Below are 20,075 nucleotides of genomic sequence, written 5' to 3'. Positions count from 1 at the left end.
CTTCCAGGGGTACCATCACGCGCAGAGAGCATACTTCAAGGCACCTCGATGCGTCAGATGCGGTGAAAGCCACTCGAGAAGAAATTGCCAGAGCTCCGTGAGAAAAAGACAAAATCTGCAAATTGCCAGAGACAACACCCGGCAAATTTCATGAGATGTCCAACCTGGGGACGCCAACAGACATAAAAACCGCAATCCCCACAAAAAAGGCCGCAACTAACATCTAGCGGACCTTTATACGCACAGGCAGCAAAAACACAAAACACTGAGAACACTATACTAATCTTAAAACAACAACAAGACGACCTAGTGAATTCAGTCAAGGAACTGGTCACTAGAATTGTCCACGAGGCGGTCGCAGACATAAAGTGTGCACTGAACTATTTGAGAGAGTGGTTTGGCTGTACCACTAATGAACTCTTTAGGTCAGCTGTAAACAAGGTCAGGATAGCCTTGATGATTTCCAATCTCCGATAGGAGTAACACAAGAAGAAGAAGAAGAAGGCAAGCAAATGGGGGATACTTGAGAATAGGCTTCTTTATCCAGAAGGAATAAGGACCAACCAGAATATACTGGACGAACGGGTCAATTGATACGAAATGGATGTCGTAAGTTTCCGGGCTACGATATGTACAGGAACGATAACACAGGATGACCAGGAGGCACTGCAATACTAGTGAAAAAATGTATAAGACATATCAGAATTCTGACACCACAACTGAATAATATGCAAGCAACGACAATCAGAATACAAATGAGGTAAGGAGAACTTAGAATTACCTTCGCCTACGTAAGACCTTAAGATCCACCGATCGAAGAAGACATAAACACGTTCCTAAACACTGACGTACCCTCAATTATAATAAGATACCTAAACGCAAGATTCCCTAACTGGAACGACATAGCTACGAACAGAAACGGAAGACTACTAAATGCATATTTAGAAAACAACGACGACGTTATGGCAATGGGCCCATAGATCCGACACACTATCCAGGAAACAAACTTTCCACACATATAGATATTGTAGTTGCTAGAAACCTAGGACTAAAAAGAAAATTACAAACACTAAATGAAGGTACAACGGACCACTACCCTATCCTACTAAAACTAGGCACTTGGGAAGAAGAAACCACAATTAAAAGAGTGAAAAAAAAACAAAGTGGACTAACTTCTAGTGAGCACTGGAATAAATATAGTTCCAGTGATATATAACTCACGAGACATAGAAGACACAGTCCTACAGTTAGAAAACATCATCCAACAAGCACTCAGAAACAGCACTACAGAAGAGAAAGTAGAAATGCACACCAGTAGATTTAAAGACATACCGCAAGAAATAAAAGACTTGATTAAAAAAAAGAACAGAGCAAAACAGACAACAAGAAAGACAAGAAACCAGACAGACAAAAACAGAGCAAATAGACTGAACAGAGAGGTCAAAAGGGCACTACAATAACACCGTAGTGAAAGCTGGGACAATCCTGAGGCTCCAAAGAATACTTAGAAATGTTAGAAAGCCAATCCTTTCACTACACGGGGAAAATGGAATACTGTACTCTATCGAGGAAAAAGCTGAGGCATTTTCAATGTTAGCTAGCATTGTTCTTTCATTTAAGTTTATTTTATGTCCTGTATCTATGACTATCTATGCTAGGAAAGACGTCTTCTCTTTTTTTTTTCGATGACATTTCAACGTTCTTCTCGTTTAATATGTATTCTTTGGTTGGTCTCTCCGATGTACGATTTGCCTAAGTTCTTACAAGGGACTTTGTATATTCCGTGATTTTCCAATACAATTTTTGTTTTTGCTGATAGTAATAAGCTTAAGATTTTTCTGTCGATGTTAAATTTAGTCTATATTTTGTTTTCTCATAGAACTCTGCTGATTTTATACGTCGAATCATTTATATAGGTCAGGATAGTTTTTCTGATTGGTTGTAACTACAATATTTAATATATGTTGTCTCAAATCTTTGTTGTGCTTATGGATATTTAGCATAGGCAAGGAGCTTTACACATTTTTTATTGACTCAGACTTCTGGAGCACCTGAAAGACCTTGTTTATTGGCCCACAATACACGCAAGATTTCTACTGGTCAAAAGCAGTAGGGGACCTGTCAAATTTCTTTTTCCTCCTAGTCTACTAGTTGACATAATACTAAAAGATTTTTATTTTTATTAGTTATGTATCGATAATTATTAAATATCATTACACACTAGAAAAACTAAAACTAAAAACAATTATTTATAATAAAATATGACAATTTCGTTTTACTTTATCAACTCAACTAAATGCAGTTTAAAAACAGCAAAATAAATAAACTAGAAAATTATTTCCTTAAGATTATTAAGATCTTACCTTAAGGATTGAGGTAAATTTTCACGTTTTATATCCAAGTCAACAAAAGCACTGCAAAAATTAATACCCCGTAGCAAATTAGGTATATTCTTTGAATGACTTTACGGTATAATGTGCGAATGTTTATATCTCTTCATTCGCGAAATAAGGAAACTGAGAGATTTTATCTCATGCATAATTTTCTCTAGAAAACGACCTGTGCTACACAACAACAAATAAAAACACAAACAACGCTTTCTTCGCTTAACATGAAAATCCTTTTATGTCCAATATTTTTCAGTGGAGCTTTCCCAAAATGTATGTTCCGTACACGTAACATGAAAGTTTATTTCCCCCCAACACTAGCTGTAAAAGGCATCGGTGAAAGAATAACATTGAAATTTATTACCTGCTTCTCTTGATACTTAAGTATTTAGTAAAGAATTTATTGTAAGATTACAGTAACGTTTGCAATTATTCTTCTTCACTAGAATATATTTTTAAATAATAACTTTATTTTAATAAAATCTTTATTTCATCTATGAATTTTGTAAAAAGTGATTTTTCTATGCTGTATATTTTAACTTTATTTTACCAATTTCTATATAGAAATTTGCTGCTTGTGGTTGGACAAAAAAAGTAAAAATTTTACATAAGGTAAACTTTATTTTAGGCTTCCCTTAAGTCCATTAGTGTAATTCCTTCATACTTTGGTAAAAAACGAAATATTAAATTAACTATGAAAGTATATATTTATTATGAACTGTCCTCTTACTTTAATGGAAGAAAACTTGAATTGTACCATATTTGACCAGCCTGGAACTAGACTATGTAGCAAAAACTAATATCGGAGATCAATAATTTAACCTCTACTAATCTTGTTTCTAAATGGTGTAAAAATCAATATCAAATAATAATAGAACTTTTCATTGAAAATTGTTTTATTAAGTAATAATTTTTTTTTTCAGAATATTGTAACATGGACCAGTACAGATTTTTTTTAATCTTCATTTAGTTGGCCACCTCTAAATGCTGGTAATACATCCAAGTTGTCTACCTCGCCTCTCCGGTTGTATTGGGCTAGAGGCTTGTAAGGTATTAATACCTCGGTCAGATCGTGAGGAACAGCGAAAGATATGGATTGCTGCAAATAATTCTTTAAGGAAAACGAGGACCAGGAAGACAAAGAATTTCCTGGCTAAAAAATCATCTACGTACGTGGTTTAACACAACAACCACAAATCTTTTCAGAGTCGCAGTTTGCAAAATACAGATTGCCATGATGGTCGTCAACATCAGAAATGGATAGGCACTACAAGAAGAAAAAGAAGAAGAAGGATGCTGTTAAAGGGAACAGTTTTATGTTGTTCTTGAGCTATTTTCTTGTGGCATTTCATTAGGAATAAGCCACAATTTTATTTTAAAATTAAGTTTATTTGACGTTTAGAATTTTGCTTCAGAAATCGTTCTCAAAATACAAAACATAAATAAATTAAACAAATTTGGTTTTTTATTGCTTGGTAAAAAATTCTTCTAATAATTTAATTTTATCTGACTCATTAGCCAAATGCTAATAGTTGCTACCAATTCCGAAGGAGCAGCTTATTGAGCCAGATCCTAACATTATTCTTAAAGATAACACACACTAGAATTTACAACATGTGAAAGAGACATTAGCCTCACACAGTTTGGTTTCAGACAAGGATTTGGCACAAGAGAAGCACTAATTTATAGCTTAACTGTCCTACTTCAGAAATGCAAAGATTAGCAAAAGAATGTCTTCCTATGCTTTATAGATTACCAGAAAGCGTTCGATTGTGTTAATCCTTCAGAATTAGTAAGATTGCTCCAGAAACGTTCGATAGATGAGAATAACCTTAAAATCATAAAGAACCTTTATATGAATCAAGTGGCACCTGGGAGAGTAGGACTGGAATCTACATCATATTTCTCAAACAAAAAAGGTGTATGGCAGGGTTGTATTCTGTCACCCCTCCTTTTTAATCTTTACTCTGAAACGATTTTCGATAGAGCCTTAAGTGACACTGAAGATGAAATCAAAATCAACGGACAGATTATTAGTAATCTTCGCTATACTGATGATACAGTCATAATAGCTGATAGCCAAGAAGCGCTACAACGACTAATAGATAGAATAAACACTGAAGGAGAACGACTAGGCTTGAAGATTAATATAGACAAGACGAAGGTAATGGTGGTTAGCAGAACACGAAATATGCAATTAAATATAAGAGTAAACAATACGAACATCCAAAAGGTCCCCAAGTTCAGATATCTCGGTAGTTGGATAACTGAAGATCTAGATCCAGACATAGAGATACGTAGCAGGATTAAGCAAGCCAAAACAGCATTTACTAATATGAGAACCTTGCTAAGCAACAGTAGCCTTAACTTAACGCTTCGATATCGCTTTGTAAAATGTTACATTGACTCCATACTGCCATATGATATAGAAACCTGGACCATAAAGGCTAATGTGATGAACCGATTGGAGGCCTTTGAAATGTGGATATTTAAAAGACTACTTAAAATTCTCTGGACAGATCACACAACAAATGTCGAAGTATTAAATCAAATGGGCAGAGAACGAGAATTGCTGCCAATGATAAAAATAAGAAAAACTGCTTATCTGTGTCATATATTTCGAAATTCCAAGTACCAGTTCTTAAAGCTTATTATGGAAGGGAAGATAGAAGGAAAACGGGGCATCGGAAGAAAGGAATACTCGTGGCTTAAAAACATAAGGGATTGTACAAACCTCGATGCTCATGCACTCTTTAGAGCCACACAAGATCGAGAATAGTATGCCAGTATTGTCGCCAACATCCACTAATTGGATAGGGCACCATAAGAAGAAGAAAGATTTATTACCATCTGTTCATTTTCCCATGCGTGTTTACATATTTAAGGTCTATCAAATTCTCTACTTCTAATATAAGACTAAATGTTCACTTATCCTAACGTTTATTGGTCTTGATATTTCAGCTTAATAAAAATTTTTGCATTGACAGGGTATTTAATAAATACAATTCTCTATTTTTCTTGTTCATTGTTAGGTTTAGTTTTAGATAAAATAGATTTCAATGTGTTTGTTGTTTTAAATCTTGTTAATATGTTGAATTTACTTCGTATCGTTTTAAGGTTTTCCGATAGTCCTTTCATGTATAATATTGATATTTTCCTCGTATTGTTTCTTGCAAATGTTATAGAATCCCGTTCTAAGTTCTCTATACTCTTCTATACTCTTTCATTCGGTATATTTTTGAAAATTACGTTTTTATAAACGATAAAGGATAATCATGTTTTAATAAAACAGATGTTAACAAATATTTTTCTTCTAAGAACGAATTTTCGTTAGAAGTAATTGTGGCTATATCTGGTCTTTTACATTATATGTGACTTTTTAATATTGATGTTATGATTTGATTTGTAATTTAGATATCTGTTAGTGTGTGTTAATTTTCTATTCACCTGAGTCTTACATCCAGTATACTTCTTTGAGATTAAAACGTCGAGTAAAGGTAATAATAACATATTATAATGTGTCCAACAGCACTAATACATACAATAAATGAACTTAATTTGAAAGTAAAATGGCTTAATCCCAACAAAAATGGTAAATTAAATCGTTTTATAGAATGTAATTGAGGATATTCAGTATTCATTATTCAGTAGTTTTTTTTTCAATTCTTCTCTCTCATGTTTATGTATGAATAAAAACTGAGATATGTTGATTTCTTTATCCATTATTTAAACCTCATTCCGCATCAATTACTCAATCCAAAATGTTTACGCCAGATTGATCTAATAAGTCATTAGCCTTAAAAATTTATTCCTACCCAAGTTTTCTAAAGGAATGAATTCCTTACTCATAGCCTCTTCAGAAGGAAGCAAAAAACAAACACGGAGGGCAAATTATTTCTGCAAAAAGCAGATTGATTGTGTGTAAGTGAAGCTGATAAAAAGACCAGGCCAAAGGTTCAAAGAAAAGAAAATGAATTCCTTCGGTGTCGAATCTAATGGGAGCTGATTTAAACAGATAGTTTATATGAATATCGGTTACTTGATGCATACAAATTCCAGTTTACATCATTTTTAGTTTCTATAGAATAAAAAGATTTCTATATAATACTTAAAATAATTCACAAAAAAATTTAGTTTGTCAAATAATTTATTCTGTACAAATTAAATACAGTGCTTTAATATAGGTTAAATTATTTAATAAATAGTATAAAAAATACTAGAAACAAGTTAACCTCGTTACTGCCATTTTTTTTTCAAGAATTTGCTTATATTGTTTACAATTGGTATTTTCTGTATATTGTAATAATATACAAAAAATAAAAAAAAGTATTTATTGGAAAATTTAAGTTTTCTCAACCCTTTAATGGCTAACGTTACCATATAGTAACGTTAAAAAAGTCCATTTCAGAAGTAACAACACGTCTTTTGGTTCGATCGGAATGTGTTGGTTATTTGTGAACATGCTTTTAGTAAGTGAAAGAACTCGTTGTTGGTTATATTGTCGACGTAAAATCTGTTTAGCAGTTTAATTTAAATTTTAAAAATTGTGGTAACAGTTACAAGCTTTCGAATATGGAGATTAGTCTAGAGTAATTATTATTAAAATTTGGTTTTGGAATTGTTATGAAAAATACTTACAAAAGGGTATTTATAGATACTTATTCTTTAGTTCTTGACCTAATTTTGTTATAAAAGTCTTTCAAGTTTTGTAATATAACTCAAAAATATTGATGTTACCGTATGGTAACACTAGCTGGTCTATATATAACAAGCGAGTCTTCTACAGCTGGCGCCGCTTCTCGCATCCTAATTTCCAGCGTTTTCTGTCAAAGCAATCTTCAGTTGTTAGATCTCTGGCGGTCATTGCATCGTCGACATCGTCTCTCCAGGATCGTCTTGGTCTACCTCGTTTTCTTCTAGTTGGCGGAGTCCATTCTTCTATTTTTTTTTGGCCATCTATTTTCAGGCATTCTCTGAAGGTGTCCATACCAGTTAAGTCTTCGATTGTGTCTATTATGTCTAGATCGATTTCCATTTCTCTCCAAATATCTTCGTGTCTCACCCTATCAGGTCTAGTGAGCTGGCAACATCGTATCCAGTAGTTCATTTCCATGGCCTTAATTTTTGATTGGTTTCTTTGGTTTATTTCCCAGAGTTCGGCGCTGTACAGCCCAATACTTTCTATTATTGTTTTATAATTTCTTCTTTTATTTTCTTTTGTTATTTTTTTATTCCATAATAGTCCGTGTAGCTGTCTGGTGGCTGATCTTGCTTGGCCAATCCTGGAGTGCATTTCTTCGCTACTTTCTGCTTTTGATGTTATTAGGACTCCCAAGTATTTAAAATTGTCTTTTGGTTTTATAGTTCCCATTTCGATTTGTAGGCTTTCTGGTTTTTCTCCTACAACTAAGTACTCAGTTTTTTGTATATTAATTGTGAGGCTCCATTTGGTATACTCATCTTCCAGTTTTCTAAGCATGTAGCCTACATCGCTCTTGTCTTCAGCTATAATGGTTTGGTCGTCAGCGAAGTGTATCGCTAGCTGGTCTAGGTAGGCAAAAAATATTGTATGTGTCTTGCATGGTGCGTATGTGGTATATATGCGATTAAAAAAGCTAGGCCTCTTGTTTGTAAGTTAATAATTCTCTAGTATATTCATTTTATACTTTTAGAGGTGGGTTTATGCTGGAGGAAGCACTACAAATGGTTTATGAAGAAAACCTAAACGTTTTCGAAATATTCATAGAGTCTCCTGATGCTAATTTCCTCACCGCGAGGATGCTGGTGATTAATATGGTGGCGGATTTCTGGATTATTTAAACAGTCGACAGTTGACAGCAGCAGCAGAATTAGTCCCTTCTCGGGCCGTCAGAACTTTTATCGACGTACCTGAATCAGAGGCAGTTTCAAATATCGTCCGCCCTTGGTCAGAAAAAATATCCTGGATTAAAAGTGTGAGTAGGAATTTTTCTAAACCAGATTATAATAAATATAGTGGTATGGACTACTTAAATATATTCGAGATGTTTTTTTGAAAACATCTCGAGAAATAATTAAACTATTTGTTGACAAATAAAGAAAATACGCACTTTTATGTAATAAACCGAATTAAAAAAATTTCTTATAAAGAAATAAAATGTGTATTTGGGATTATGATTGTTACCGGATATAATGAGATATTTGATTTACTGGGATTCCAAAAAAGATATGAAAAATATTTTAGATACTTAGTCCATGGGAAGAGATCGTTTTCGCCAGATTTTAAAATTATCTGCAACGCGTATACAACACACAGCCTGTACATGGTGACAAAATGTAGAAGCTACGACTACTGATGGGCCTTTTCAAACGCCGGCTCCGCTTTATTGAGAACTGGATACCTGAACAGAAGTTAAATTACGATGAGGCTATGATCAAATACTTTAAAAAGCATTCATGTAAATAGTTAATTCGGGGTAAACCCATCAGATTTGGGTATAAAATGTGGTCTCTAAACTCTGTTTCTGGTTATTTGGTGAACTTTGACATGTATCGAGAAATAATCCAGAAGGTAAACACTAGTTGCGAAAGTGATTTTGGAAAATTTGCTGGTCTTTTACTTTCCCTAATAGATGAGTTTTCGGATAATGTAAAAATGCTTTCGCTCAGATTTTACTTCGACAATCTTTTCAGAGGCTTCAATTTGCTATTTTTTTTTGAAAAAAAGAGGTTATGATGGTACGGAAACTATGAGGGAAAATAGAATTCCTACAAGTTGCGAGTTACCTTAAGAGAGATAAAAAAACAGAGACATGATGATGTCTGTCATTGACAAAAAAATGGAATAATATAGGTAAAGTGGATGGATAATAACATAGTGACAGAACCATTTACATATCATGGCGTCGGGTTTGAGGTTTACTAAAAACATGTGTCAACATCTTTTCCTAACTGTGAATAACGTTGTTTATTGGACAGATTTTTTAACAGTTTTAAGCTGGTTAAGAAATGACGACCCAAGAAAATTACCAAAATAAGTAGCTTGCAGGGTAGCCGAAATTTAACAAAACTCAATGGTATTACACTGAAGATATGTATCTACTGAGAATAATATAGCCGACGAAGCTACTAAATGGACAAAACGTCCCAATTTGAAAACCACGAGGTGTTGGTTTAACGGTCCTGATTTTTTGTATCAATTAGAAAGCAGTTGGCCTCCAGACACCACCCTTAAAAAGGAAAAAGCTGATGAAATCTTAACCATTTAATTTTATAGTCCACTTTTAATAGATTTTGAACGATTCAATCAATTTAATAGAATTTTAAGAGTAACTCCATATACCTATGTTTTGATTTGTGAGAAATGTTTATGCAAAATTGATGAAATCTGAAGAGCCTTAAAAAATATTAACTTAGGAAGAACTTTTATATGCTAGGAATATTTTAATAAAGCAAACTTAATGTAAATATTTCAAAAATTAAATACAACAATTAAAAATTAATAATTCTGGTAGTTTACAGAAAACAGTTAATACATCAAGCAATTTATTTAAATTATCGGCACATCTGGATGAAGATGGTTTACTTGGTATAAGAGGAAGATTAGATAAAGCTAGAGATGTTATTTCAGAAACAAAAAGGCCAATAATTTTACCAAGAGAAAGTCTTTTAACTTTACTAGTTGTTGAAGACTACCATAAAAGGTATCACCATAGAAATCCTGAAATTGTAGTAAATGAGATAAGACAAAAATTTTATATACCAAAACTTAGATTACTAGTTAATAAGATTAGGACCAATTGTCAAAATTGCAAGTTCAAATTTGCTAAGCCAAAACCACCAGAAATGTCACCTCTACCACCATGTAGACTTGCAATATTTTCTGCTTCGTTTACACATACTGGTATAGATTATTTTGTTCCAATAAATGTAAGTGTTGGAAGACAGACGGAGAAAAGATGGGAAGCTTTATTTACGTGTCTTACGACTAGAGCAGTCCATCTCGAAGTAGCTTACAAACTAAATGTGGACAGTTTTATATTATGCTTGACAAATTTTATTAACAGAAGAGGACAACCAAGGCATATTTATTGTAATCGAGGTACGAATTTCATTGCAGCTGAATGAGTATTGAGAGAAGAGCTACAAAAGCTTGACAGTAAATTATTAGCCAATTCACTGACTAGCCCAGAGCTAAAATTTCACTTTAACGCACCGCTTTCCCCACATATAGGTGGGGCCTGGGAACACCTAGTGAAAGCGGTAAAAATTTCGTTATATGATTCATTCTTCTTCTTCTTCTTAGCATTCTGTCGTCCATTTTTGGACATAGGCCTCTCCCAACTCCTTCCATCGGTCTCCATCCTGAGCAACATATTTCCAATTTCTTCCGGCTATTCTTTTAATATCATCAACCCATCTCATCTGTGGTCTTTCTCTTGGTCGTTTACTTTCGTAAGGTCTCCAATGTTGTATTGTAGTATTCCAACGTTGGTCTTTTTGTCTAGCAGTGTGGCCCGCGAAGCTTCATTTAATTTTAGCAATTTTTGTTGCTATGTCATCCACTTTTATTTTGGATCTTAGCCAGTTGTTCCTCTTTTTATCTGACAGTCGTATACCTAAGATTGCTCTTTCCATTGTTCTTTCTGTTGTGGCTAGTTTATTCATGTTTGCCTTGGTTAGGGTCCAGGTTTGACATCCATATATCATGATAGAAAGGATGCATTGGTTGAACACTTTGCTCCTCAAGTATTGGGGTATTTTGCGGTTCTTAAGTATCCAACTAAGTTTTCCAAATCCTGCCCATGCTAGTCTTGCTCTTCTAGTAATTTCCGCACTTTGGTTCTCTTTGTCAAGTCTCAGGATTTGGCCTAATTAGATATATTCCTGGATTTATTCTATCTCACTGCCATTTATAGTTATACGTCTGGGGTAATCTGTGTTGGTCATTATTTTTGTTTTTTTCATATTTATTTTTAGGCCGACGTATTGGGAGCTGGCTGCTAGTTCCCCCATCATAATTTGCAGTTCCTCGAATGTGCTTGCTATAATCACTATGTCGTCAGCGAATCTGAGGTGGTTTAACTTGTTACCATTAACGTTAATACCATAGGTTGACCAATTTGTAGTTTTGAAGACGTCATATGATTCATTACCAACCAGGAAACCTACTGACCAATTACTTTATAGTTGTCTCATAGCTGCAGAAAACATAGTAAACTCAAGACCACTTACTTATGTTCCAATAGAATCTAAAGAATCTGAATCTCTAACCCCAAATCATTCATCCGTTTATACAGAGAGCAATTTGCAAATAAATGTTGGCGACGCTTTATTTCTGAATACATACATGAACTACTACTTAATGCAAAATGGCATAAACAAGTTGTACCAATTAAACAGGGCGATATTGTTATTATATGTGATAAATATTTACCAAGATGCAATTGGCCAAAGAGTAAGGTAATTGAAGTTAAAAAATCACCTGATGGGCAAGTGCGACGAGCAATTGTTCAAACAAAAAAAAATGGAATATATGAATGTCCTGTTATAAAATCAGCAGTAATACCAATAAATGGAGACCAAAAACATGATGAAAAAAATGGTACAGTCTGTCTTTCGCATAGAACTGTACCAGGTGGAAGTGTTATAGTACGAATATTTATTATTTGTATACAATGTATTTTGGTTAATTTTTTTTTATCATCTTACCCAAAATTTCCCGTTGCTAATGTTCTGTAGACTATGTCAGATATAATATTAAAATTTCAGAACACAAACTGTCACCGATTAGGGAAAAATTTAACTAATTTAGCAGACAGCAAGAGAACAGTAAGTAATGAGAATTATTTTTATGGTATTTTATGCTGTCAATTTTATATATTATAAGAATTGGAGTTGTTTTTCCGCAAGTAAAAACAGTTTACTACAAATCCCTCAATTGCTAGCTGTACAATAAAGACAAATTCCCAACAGATCAGAGGGCCCCTGATAATGCATTTGATTTTTATGTACTAAATATATGCCATAATCAGTCAGAAGAACTAAAAAAATAAAACAACTACTAATAATATTACTTTCAGGTAAATACATTTTTTTAAGTCTTATTATTATTAAATAGAAGTTGAAAAAAATGCAACGATATAACTATCTGACTAATTTATTATTAAAAGATCTTTATTTATGCAGGAGAAAATTTATCGAAATCGAAATCTGGCAAGAAAACAACTTCCCAAACCTATCAGGAGAGTTAAGCTTGGTACACTGCCCTCGTATCATCTAGCTAACCAATAACATCATTTTGTAAAAAAAATTAGTAGTTCTTACAATTCAAATTACACGGTTGTTAAGATTGTGATTCATTCACTTAAAAACTAAGCCGGTCCTGTGTGTGGCTGAACTCCACTGACGGCAGTGGCGCATTGAAAGAAGTGTGAAAACAACCGCATGCACAAGAAAAAAGACAGAGGACTTTAGAACATTACATTTTTTGGTTACATTAAAATAAGACATACATATTTCGTTTTAATTATATTAGTTTTATAGTACATTCAGTAGTGTTAATAAAATCTCAAATATAGTGCAATCACCAGTTTTTTATTACTACAGTCCATCTATATTGAAGTCAGAATTATCATTTGGTCCTTCGAGCCGGATAAAATTGGATTGCAGCTTGAGATTTTGCACGTGGTTTATGGAATGGCGCCGGTAATACAAGTAGGTCAAATCCATTTTACCTAAATTCCTGTCGTTGTAGAGTTAATGCTGTTTCAATTTGCAGTCATTTAACAATTGTCTATACATATAATACAATATCAATTATCAATACAAAATCAAATATATAATACAATATCAATTCTACTTGTAAAGCTATTTTCAATGTTTTGTTCCATTTAAATGTGTATGTTTTATTTCCATTTTTATTATTCTTTCAGTTTAATATTTCTATATTAAATACACATAGCTATTATAAGGGTATCTCACTATTATGTTCATGTATGATATCGAGAATTAAACCATTAAACACAGTTAAACGCAATTATAGTCATCTCAAATTCCTAATGCAAAACAACAATAAAAAGTGATTATAAACAATTACAATTTCAATATTACATTAACAGCTACTTCTTATTTGCTGTAATAAATATATTGGTTATAATTATAAAAGTTATCGATTTATTCATTGAGCTCTAATAAAGTTGGATCTATTACTATTATATACTAAATAATTATTCTACATAAAAGAATACAGGATGGCCGCTAATTTAAATGCAAAGATACGGAAGCGTGGAGGTATTAAACATAAGCTAACTAAATTTCAAAACTATTTTGAACCATTATATAATCGATTTGTAACAAATCAAGAATTTGATAATAAAGAGATAATAGAATTAAAAATCAGATTAGGTAAAGTAGAATCATTAGAAACGGAATTTGAAGAGATTCAAGCCGTGATTGAGGACATTTGTCCAGACGATGAACTTGAAGAGTGCACAACGTGAAGAGGCAGACATATTTTTAAACACTCTAATAGATTGTGTAGCTAGGACACAAGAGGTTGTTAAAAAGATTGAAAGTAATTCAATTCCCCAAACCTTAGGGTCAGTAAATAATAATAGTCAATCTTTTAACGAAAATGCAATTAAATTACCACCCATTAAATGCCCTTCTTTTGATTGTGAATTTAGTAAATGGCTAGAATTCAAAGATACATTTGAAGCACTTTTTCATAACAACCTTACGCTTTCAGAAATTCAAAAATATCACTATTTAAGGTCATGCTTAGGTGAAGAAGCCTTGAAAATTATCCAAAGTTTAGAATTTGCAGCACATAATTACCAGGATGCCTGGCAGTTATTGTGTGACCGATTTGACAATAAAAGATTGTTAGTTAATAATCATTTAAAACATTTATTTGAAATTGAGTCCTTACCCAAAGAATCAGCAGTAGGGTTAAGAGGGCTTATTGATTATGTAAACAAGCATATTAGAGCGTTAAAAACATTGCAACTTCCTACTGAGCATTGGGATGCTATGATTTCTTTAAAGCTAGATAAAAATACAAATCGGGAATGGGAGCAATCACGTACAGATAAGATGTTGCCGAGTTTAGCTAGTTTTTTTGAGTTTTTGAAAAATAGAGCAGATTTTTTGGAAACAATAGAAACAAATAGCACTAGAGAAAATAAAGACACGCGACTAAGTGGTCATAAAAGTAAAACACGTCATCATTCATTTTTAGCTAGCAGTTCAGAAAATACTTGGGAACTAAAATGTAATTATTGCAAACAAAAACATTCTATTTATACTTGTGACCAATTTTTAAAATTGTCAGTAGCTGAAAGATGGCACAAAATAAAACAATTGAAACTGTGTACTAATTGTTTATGTCATGGCCATTTTAATACACACTGCCAGAAAGGAAACTGTAAGTTTTGTAAGGGTAAGCACAATTCATTATTACATCATAAGAAATCTAACTCCTTTAATAACAATTCTGCTGATAATCAAAACAATTCTGAGGATTTTGTTAACTCAGAATCTAAACAAAGTGATCATTTCAATGGGTCATCCATTATTTGTGGTAATACTGTATTTAATGACAATTATGTTATTTTACCTACTGCAATTGTTGATGTTCAAGATAAGACAGGTAAATTTCATAAAGTCCAAGCCATCTTGGATGTGGGTAGTCAGTGTTCATTTATATCTGACAATTTGTGTAAAAAATTAAATTTGAAAACCAATCGCATTGATGTATCAGTATCTGGTATCGCTGGTATTAATTCTAATTTACGGTACAAATGTGAGGTACTAATAAAATCTAATATTCATAACTTTCAAACTGTCCTAAACTGTATCATTGTTGAAAGAATCTCAAGTAATTTACCATCTTGTAACTTCGATATTTCTAATTGGCACATTCCTGAAGGCATTGCACTTGCTAATCCTATGTTTAATTGTCCTAGAAATGTTGATCTATTAATTGGAGCGGATTTGTTTTGGGAGATTGTACTAAATGAAAGAATAAACCTCGGTCGAAATCTACCTCATCTAGTTAATACTGTCTTTGGCTATGTAGTATCAGGTCCGATAAATATTCCTATGAAAAAAGAGGTTAATTGCAATTTTTTAATAAATGACGATCTTCAAAAGTTCTGGTTTGTCGAGGAGATTCATCATGAACAGAAACAGATGTCACAGGAAGATTTGTTTTGTGAGGACTATTTCAATAAAACAGTTTCTCGAGATCCTTCTGGAAAATTTATTGTTCGTTTTCCACTAAAATTAGAAGCCACTCAATTAGGGGAATCAAAAAACTTAGCTGTTAAAAGACTGCGGTTTCAAGAGAAAAAATTGGAAAAGAATGATGTTTTAAAAAGCAAATACTCTAAATTTATGGATGAGTATTTAAACTTGCAACATATGAGGCAATTAACACAAAAGGAATCCAGTCAATTTCGATGTTTTTTACCCCATTTTGCTGTTTTTCGTGAAGACAGTCTTACTACTGACGTTAGGATTGTATTTGATGGTTCGGCTAAAACCGATTCTGGGATATCATTAAATGATATCCAATATACTGGGCCAGCCATTCAGAATGATATATTTAAAATTATGTTGAGGTTTAGACAGCACAAGTTTGTTGTAATTGCTGATGTGGAAAAAATGTACCGTCAAATTTTGATACACCCTGAAGAAAGATATTTACGAAACATTCTTTGGCGACAAAATCCTAATGAGGACCTCGCACCATTTGAGTTGCAAACAGTTACTTATGGTACGACTAGTGCTCCCTATTTGGCCATAAAATGCATAAAACAATTAGCTTCTGACTATAAACATGATTACCCAATTGCTAGTGAATTGATTGACCGTAACATGTATGTAGATGATTTAATAACTGGCTTCACCAGTGAAGAACATGGAATAGAAATTTGTAATCAAATTTCGATGATATTAAAATCAGCTTCATTTAAATTAAGAAAATGGGCTTCTAATAGCCAAGATATTTTAAAGGGTTTACAAGATACATCTGATGACTTTAGTATATTGGAACTAGGAGAGAGTGATAGGCTTAAAACTTTAGGAATTCAATGGATTAGTAATACTGATGTCTTAACATACAATGTTTCAACATCCAGTAATAAACAACCTATTACTAAAAGAAGTTTACTTAGTAATATTGCTAAGATATATGACCCTTTAGGTTTAATAAGTTCATGTATTATTCTAGTTAAGATATTAATTCAACAATTATGGTTGCTTGATTTAGATTGGGATGATGAACTACCACGAGACCTGCTCAATAAATGGGTAACATTTAAATCAAAATTGTCTGTTCTTAATAAAATAAATATTCCCAGGTATATTATGTGTGATAAAATAGTTCACATGGAGCTGCATGCCTTCAGTGATGCTAGCAAAGATGCTTATAGTGCAGTTTTATATGTTCGAACGGTTGATGAAAATGGAACAGTGTATGTCAGATTGCTATGTTCCAAAACCAGAGTGTCACCTATAAAAGTATTAACGGTTCCTAGATTAGAGTTATGTGGTGCTTTAGCACTAGCTCGCTTAGTCAATCAAGTGTCAAACGCACTTACATGTCAATGCAATGTTTTTTATTGGTGCGATTCTCAGATAGTATTGTGGTGGTTGAATACAGAGGCCAATAAACTACAAGTTTTTGTAAGCATAGGGTCTCAGAAATTCAAACGCTGAGCAATATATCGAATTGGAGCTATGTCAATACTAAAGAAAATCCTGCTGATGTAGCATCTCGTGGCATGTATCCAGATGAACTATCCAATTGCAAGGTATGGTGGAATGGACCCTCATTTTTATATGAAAAACCATTCTGGCCACGATTATTTCAAGCTGGAGATAACAAGGAGCTTCCAGAAATCCGTAAAATTTGTCACACGCTTGTTGTTACCGAACAATTATTATTGGTTCAACGGTTCTCCTCTCTTAATAGATTAAAACGAGTTTTTGCATATTGCTTACGCTTCATTACAAACCTAAAGGAACGTACAAGGACAAAAGGTCCTCTTAGCGTTCTAGAGATGGAAAACAGTATGTTATGTTTAACTAAATTTGCACAAAAGGAAAGTTTTAAAAATGAAATTTCTATTATTAGTCAACAAAAAAATTTGCCTCATGAACATAGGTTACTTTCTCTAAGTCCATTCTTAGATTCAAACAGTTTTCTGAGAGTAGGGGGTAGACTTAAAAATTCCTCTTTGTCATTTGATGAAAAGCATCCATATCTCCTAGATGGTAAACATTTATTCACAAAATTAATATTTCACGCCGAACATTTACGATTACAACATGCAGGTCCACAACTTTTATTGTTTTCAGTATGTGAGAAGTTCTGGGCGACTGCTGGCATGTGTCTTGCCAAGAAGGTGGTACGAAATTGCATACAATGTTTTAAAAATAAACCTAGACAAACCGCCTCAATCATGGCTGACCTCCCTAAACATAGGGTTCAAATTTTAAAACCTTTTGCAAATACTGGAATTGATTACGCTGGTCCAGTACTGTTGCGTGATAGAAAGGGCCGACCTTATAAAACTTATAAGGCATATATTTGTTTATTTATATGTTTTGCCACTAAGGGTGTTCACATTGAGCTGGTCACTGAGTTAACGAGTGAAGCATTTCTTGCTACATTTAGAAGGTTTGCCGCTCGACGTGGTACTCCTAATCATTTATATTCCGATAATGGATCTAATTTTGTTGGAGCTTATAAAGAGCTGCAAAAGTTATATAAGTTTTTAGAAAATTCTCAATCTGAGTTTGTTACAATCTGTTCACAGCAAAAAATTTCGTGGCATTTTATTCCACCAAATACTCCACATTTTGGAGGTCTTTGGGAGTCAAATATTAAAAACATTAAACATCATCTCCACAGAGTAATAGGAGAATCTATTTTAACATTTGAGGAGTATTCAACACTATTAACGCAAATTGAGGCAACATTAAACTCTAGACCTTTGTATCCTATGTCCTCAGATCCCAACGATTTAAACCCAATTACCCCTTCTCACCTATTGATTGGACATGCTCTCACATCACCTCCTGACCCACTATATGAAAGTATTACAATTAACCGGCTGTCCAGATTTCAATTATTGCAGCAAATGAATCAAAGCTTTTGGAAAAGATGGTCCTGTTTTTATCTCTCTGAACTGCAGAAACGACACAAATGGAAAACTGGAAAATGGATGTCAATATTGGTGACCGGGTCGTCGTAAAGCATGATAACCTGCCTTCTATTAAATGGATTTTGGGAAGAATTGTTGATGTCCATCCAGGCGATGATGGTGTAGTGCGGGTAGTGACTATAAAAACTTCGCAAAATACTTTTAAACGGGGTGTTTCGAAAATTTGTCCACTCCCTTCTCCTAATGACGATGTGTTTTGATAAGAATTTTTGAACATGCTGTTCAAAAGGGGGGAGTATGTTAAGATTGTGATTCATTCACTTAAAAACTAAGCCGGTCCTGTGTGTGGCTGAACTCCACTGACGGCAGTGGCGCATTGAAAGAAGTGTGAAAACAACCGCATGCGCAAGAAAAAAGACAGAGGACTTTAGAACATTACATTTTTTGGTTACATTAAAATAAGACATACATATTTCGTTTTAATTATATTAGTTTTTTAGTACATTCAGTAGTGTTAATAAAATCTCAAATATAGTGCAATCACCAGTTTTTTATTACTACAGTCCATCTATATTGAAGTCAGAATTATCAACGGTAACGTTTATGGACCTAAAAATATTATCAATGACTCCGCATCATAACATATGTTTATATTTTTATTTTAAAACGTCGTTTTCTCGTAATCTTCTTATTTTTCCAGTAATAATTATTGTTGCTTAACTTAATATTACCTTAGCATATAACTATAGCGTTGATTATAACAAATATTTAATAAATGAAACACTGACCAAGGTTATGCCTACTATAGCAAAGCTGAATCGCAATGGTATAATATGTTGACTGGTCTATAGACTAATGCTGTTGCAGGTGCAAATTAATATGAGTTTTGCTGATTCCTAAAGCTTTTAGTTATTTTAAAATGATCATACTTCACAGGTAGAAAAATATGTTCAGTTGAATAGACTTTGAACTTGAATTTCCATCACTAACGGCCAATTTCATTAATAAAGAAGGATTCAAAATTTAAAATCACTATAAAAACTTGTACAAACAAAACATTAGTCAATTAGCTTTGTCCAGAACACATGTTAATTGGATTAGCGAATACGGGAAAATATTTGATTTGCGGAGGAGATTAAAATTTAATTATGGAATTGAAATGGGCAAAAACGCCTCTAAAGAAAGTTAGATAATAGTTTACCAATTCTACAATATGCAAATTTTTGATTTAGATAGTAGTATTGTATTACTTTAAAGTAGAAAAATAAAAAAAAAATAATGAAACTCGTCCTTTATAATATAAAATAAAATACTTTGTGTAAATGTACAGTACCGAAAAAGATAATAGTTAGACTATGGCTCCTCGAGCGACAGATTGTCGCTAGCAGTAGCAGTAAAATTACGGCGGCAGTAAAGCAGTAAAATCATGGCTCCACGAGCGACAGTTTACAGCGGGCATATCGCCGCGTTTTGGTCTTGTAGTGGCTCCATGAGCGTTAATATGACGCAGCTACAATCAGTGGCATCTTGTCCG

At 33.3% G+C, this 20,075-nt stretch overlaps 2 protein-coding genes across 2 annotated transcripts; both read left to right on the top strand.

Annotated features, from left to right (window-relative positions):
* The first annotated feature begins 600 nt into the window (after window positions 1–600).
* Window positions 601–17,090, top strand: LOC140449038 (uncharacterized). Its single transcript, XM_072542177.1, has 4 exons — window positions 601–609; window positions 9,888–10,467; window positions 13,044–13,082; window positions 14,608–17,090. The coding sequence occupies exons 1-4, from the start codon at window positions 601–603 to the stop codon at window positions 17,088–17,090; spliced, it is 3,111 nt and encodes a 1,036-aa protein (XP_072398278.1).
* Window positions 17,091–17,155: 65 nt separating this feature from the next.
* Window positions 17,156–18,631, top strand: LOC140449036 (uncharacterized). Its single transcript, XM_072542176.1, has one exon. It carries the CDS (start codon window positions 17,156–17,158, stop codon window positions 18,629–18,631), a length of 1,476 nt encoding a protein of 491 aa, XP_072398277.1.
* Window positions 18,632–20,075: the final 1,444 nt, after the last annotated feature.

The sequence above is a fragment of the Diabrotica undecimpunctata genome, chromosome 8 (genome assembly GCF_040954645.1).
Source record: "Diabrotica undecimpunctata isolate CICGRU chromosome 8, icDiaUnde3, whole genome shotgun sequence".
Lineage (NCBI taxonomy): Eukaryota > Metazoa > Arthropoda > Insecta > Coleoptera > Chrysomelidae > Diabrotica > Diabrotica undecimpunctata.
This window is presented reverse-complemented; position numbering and strand designations above follow the sequence as displayed.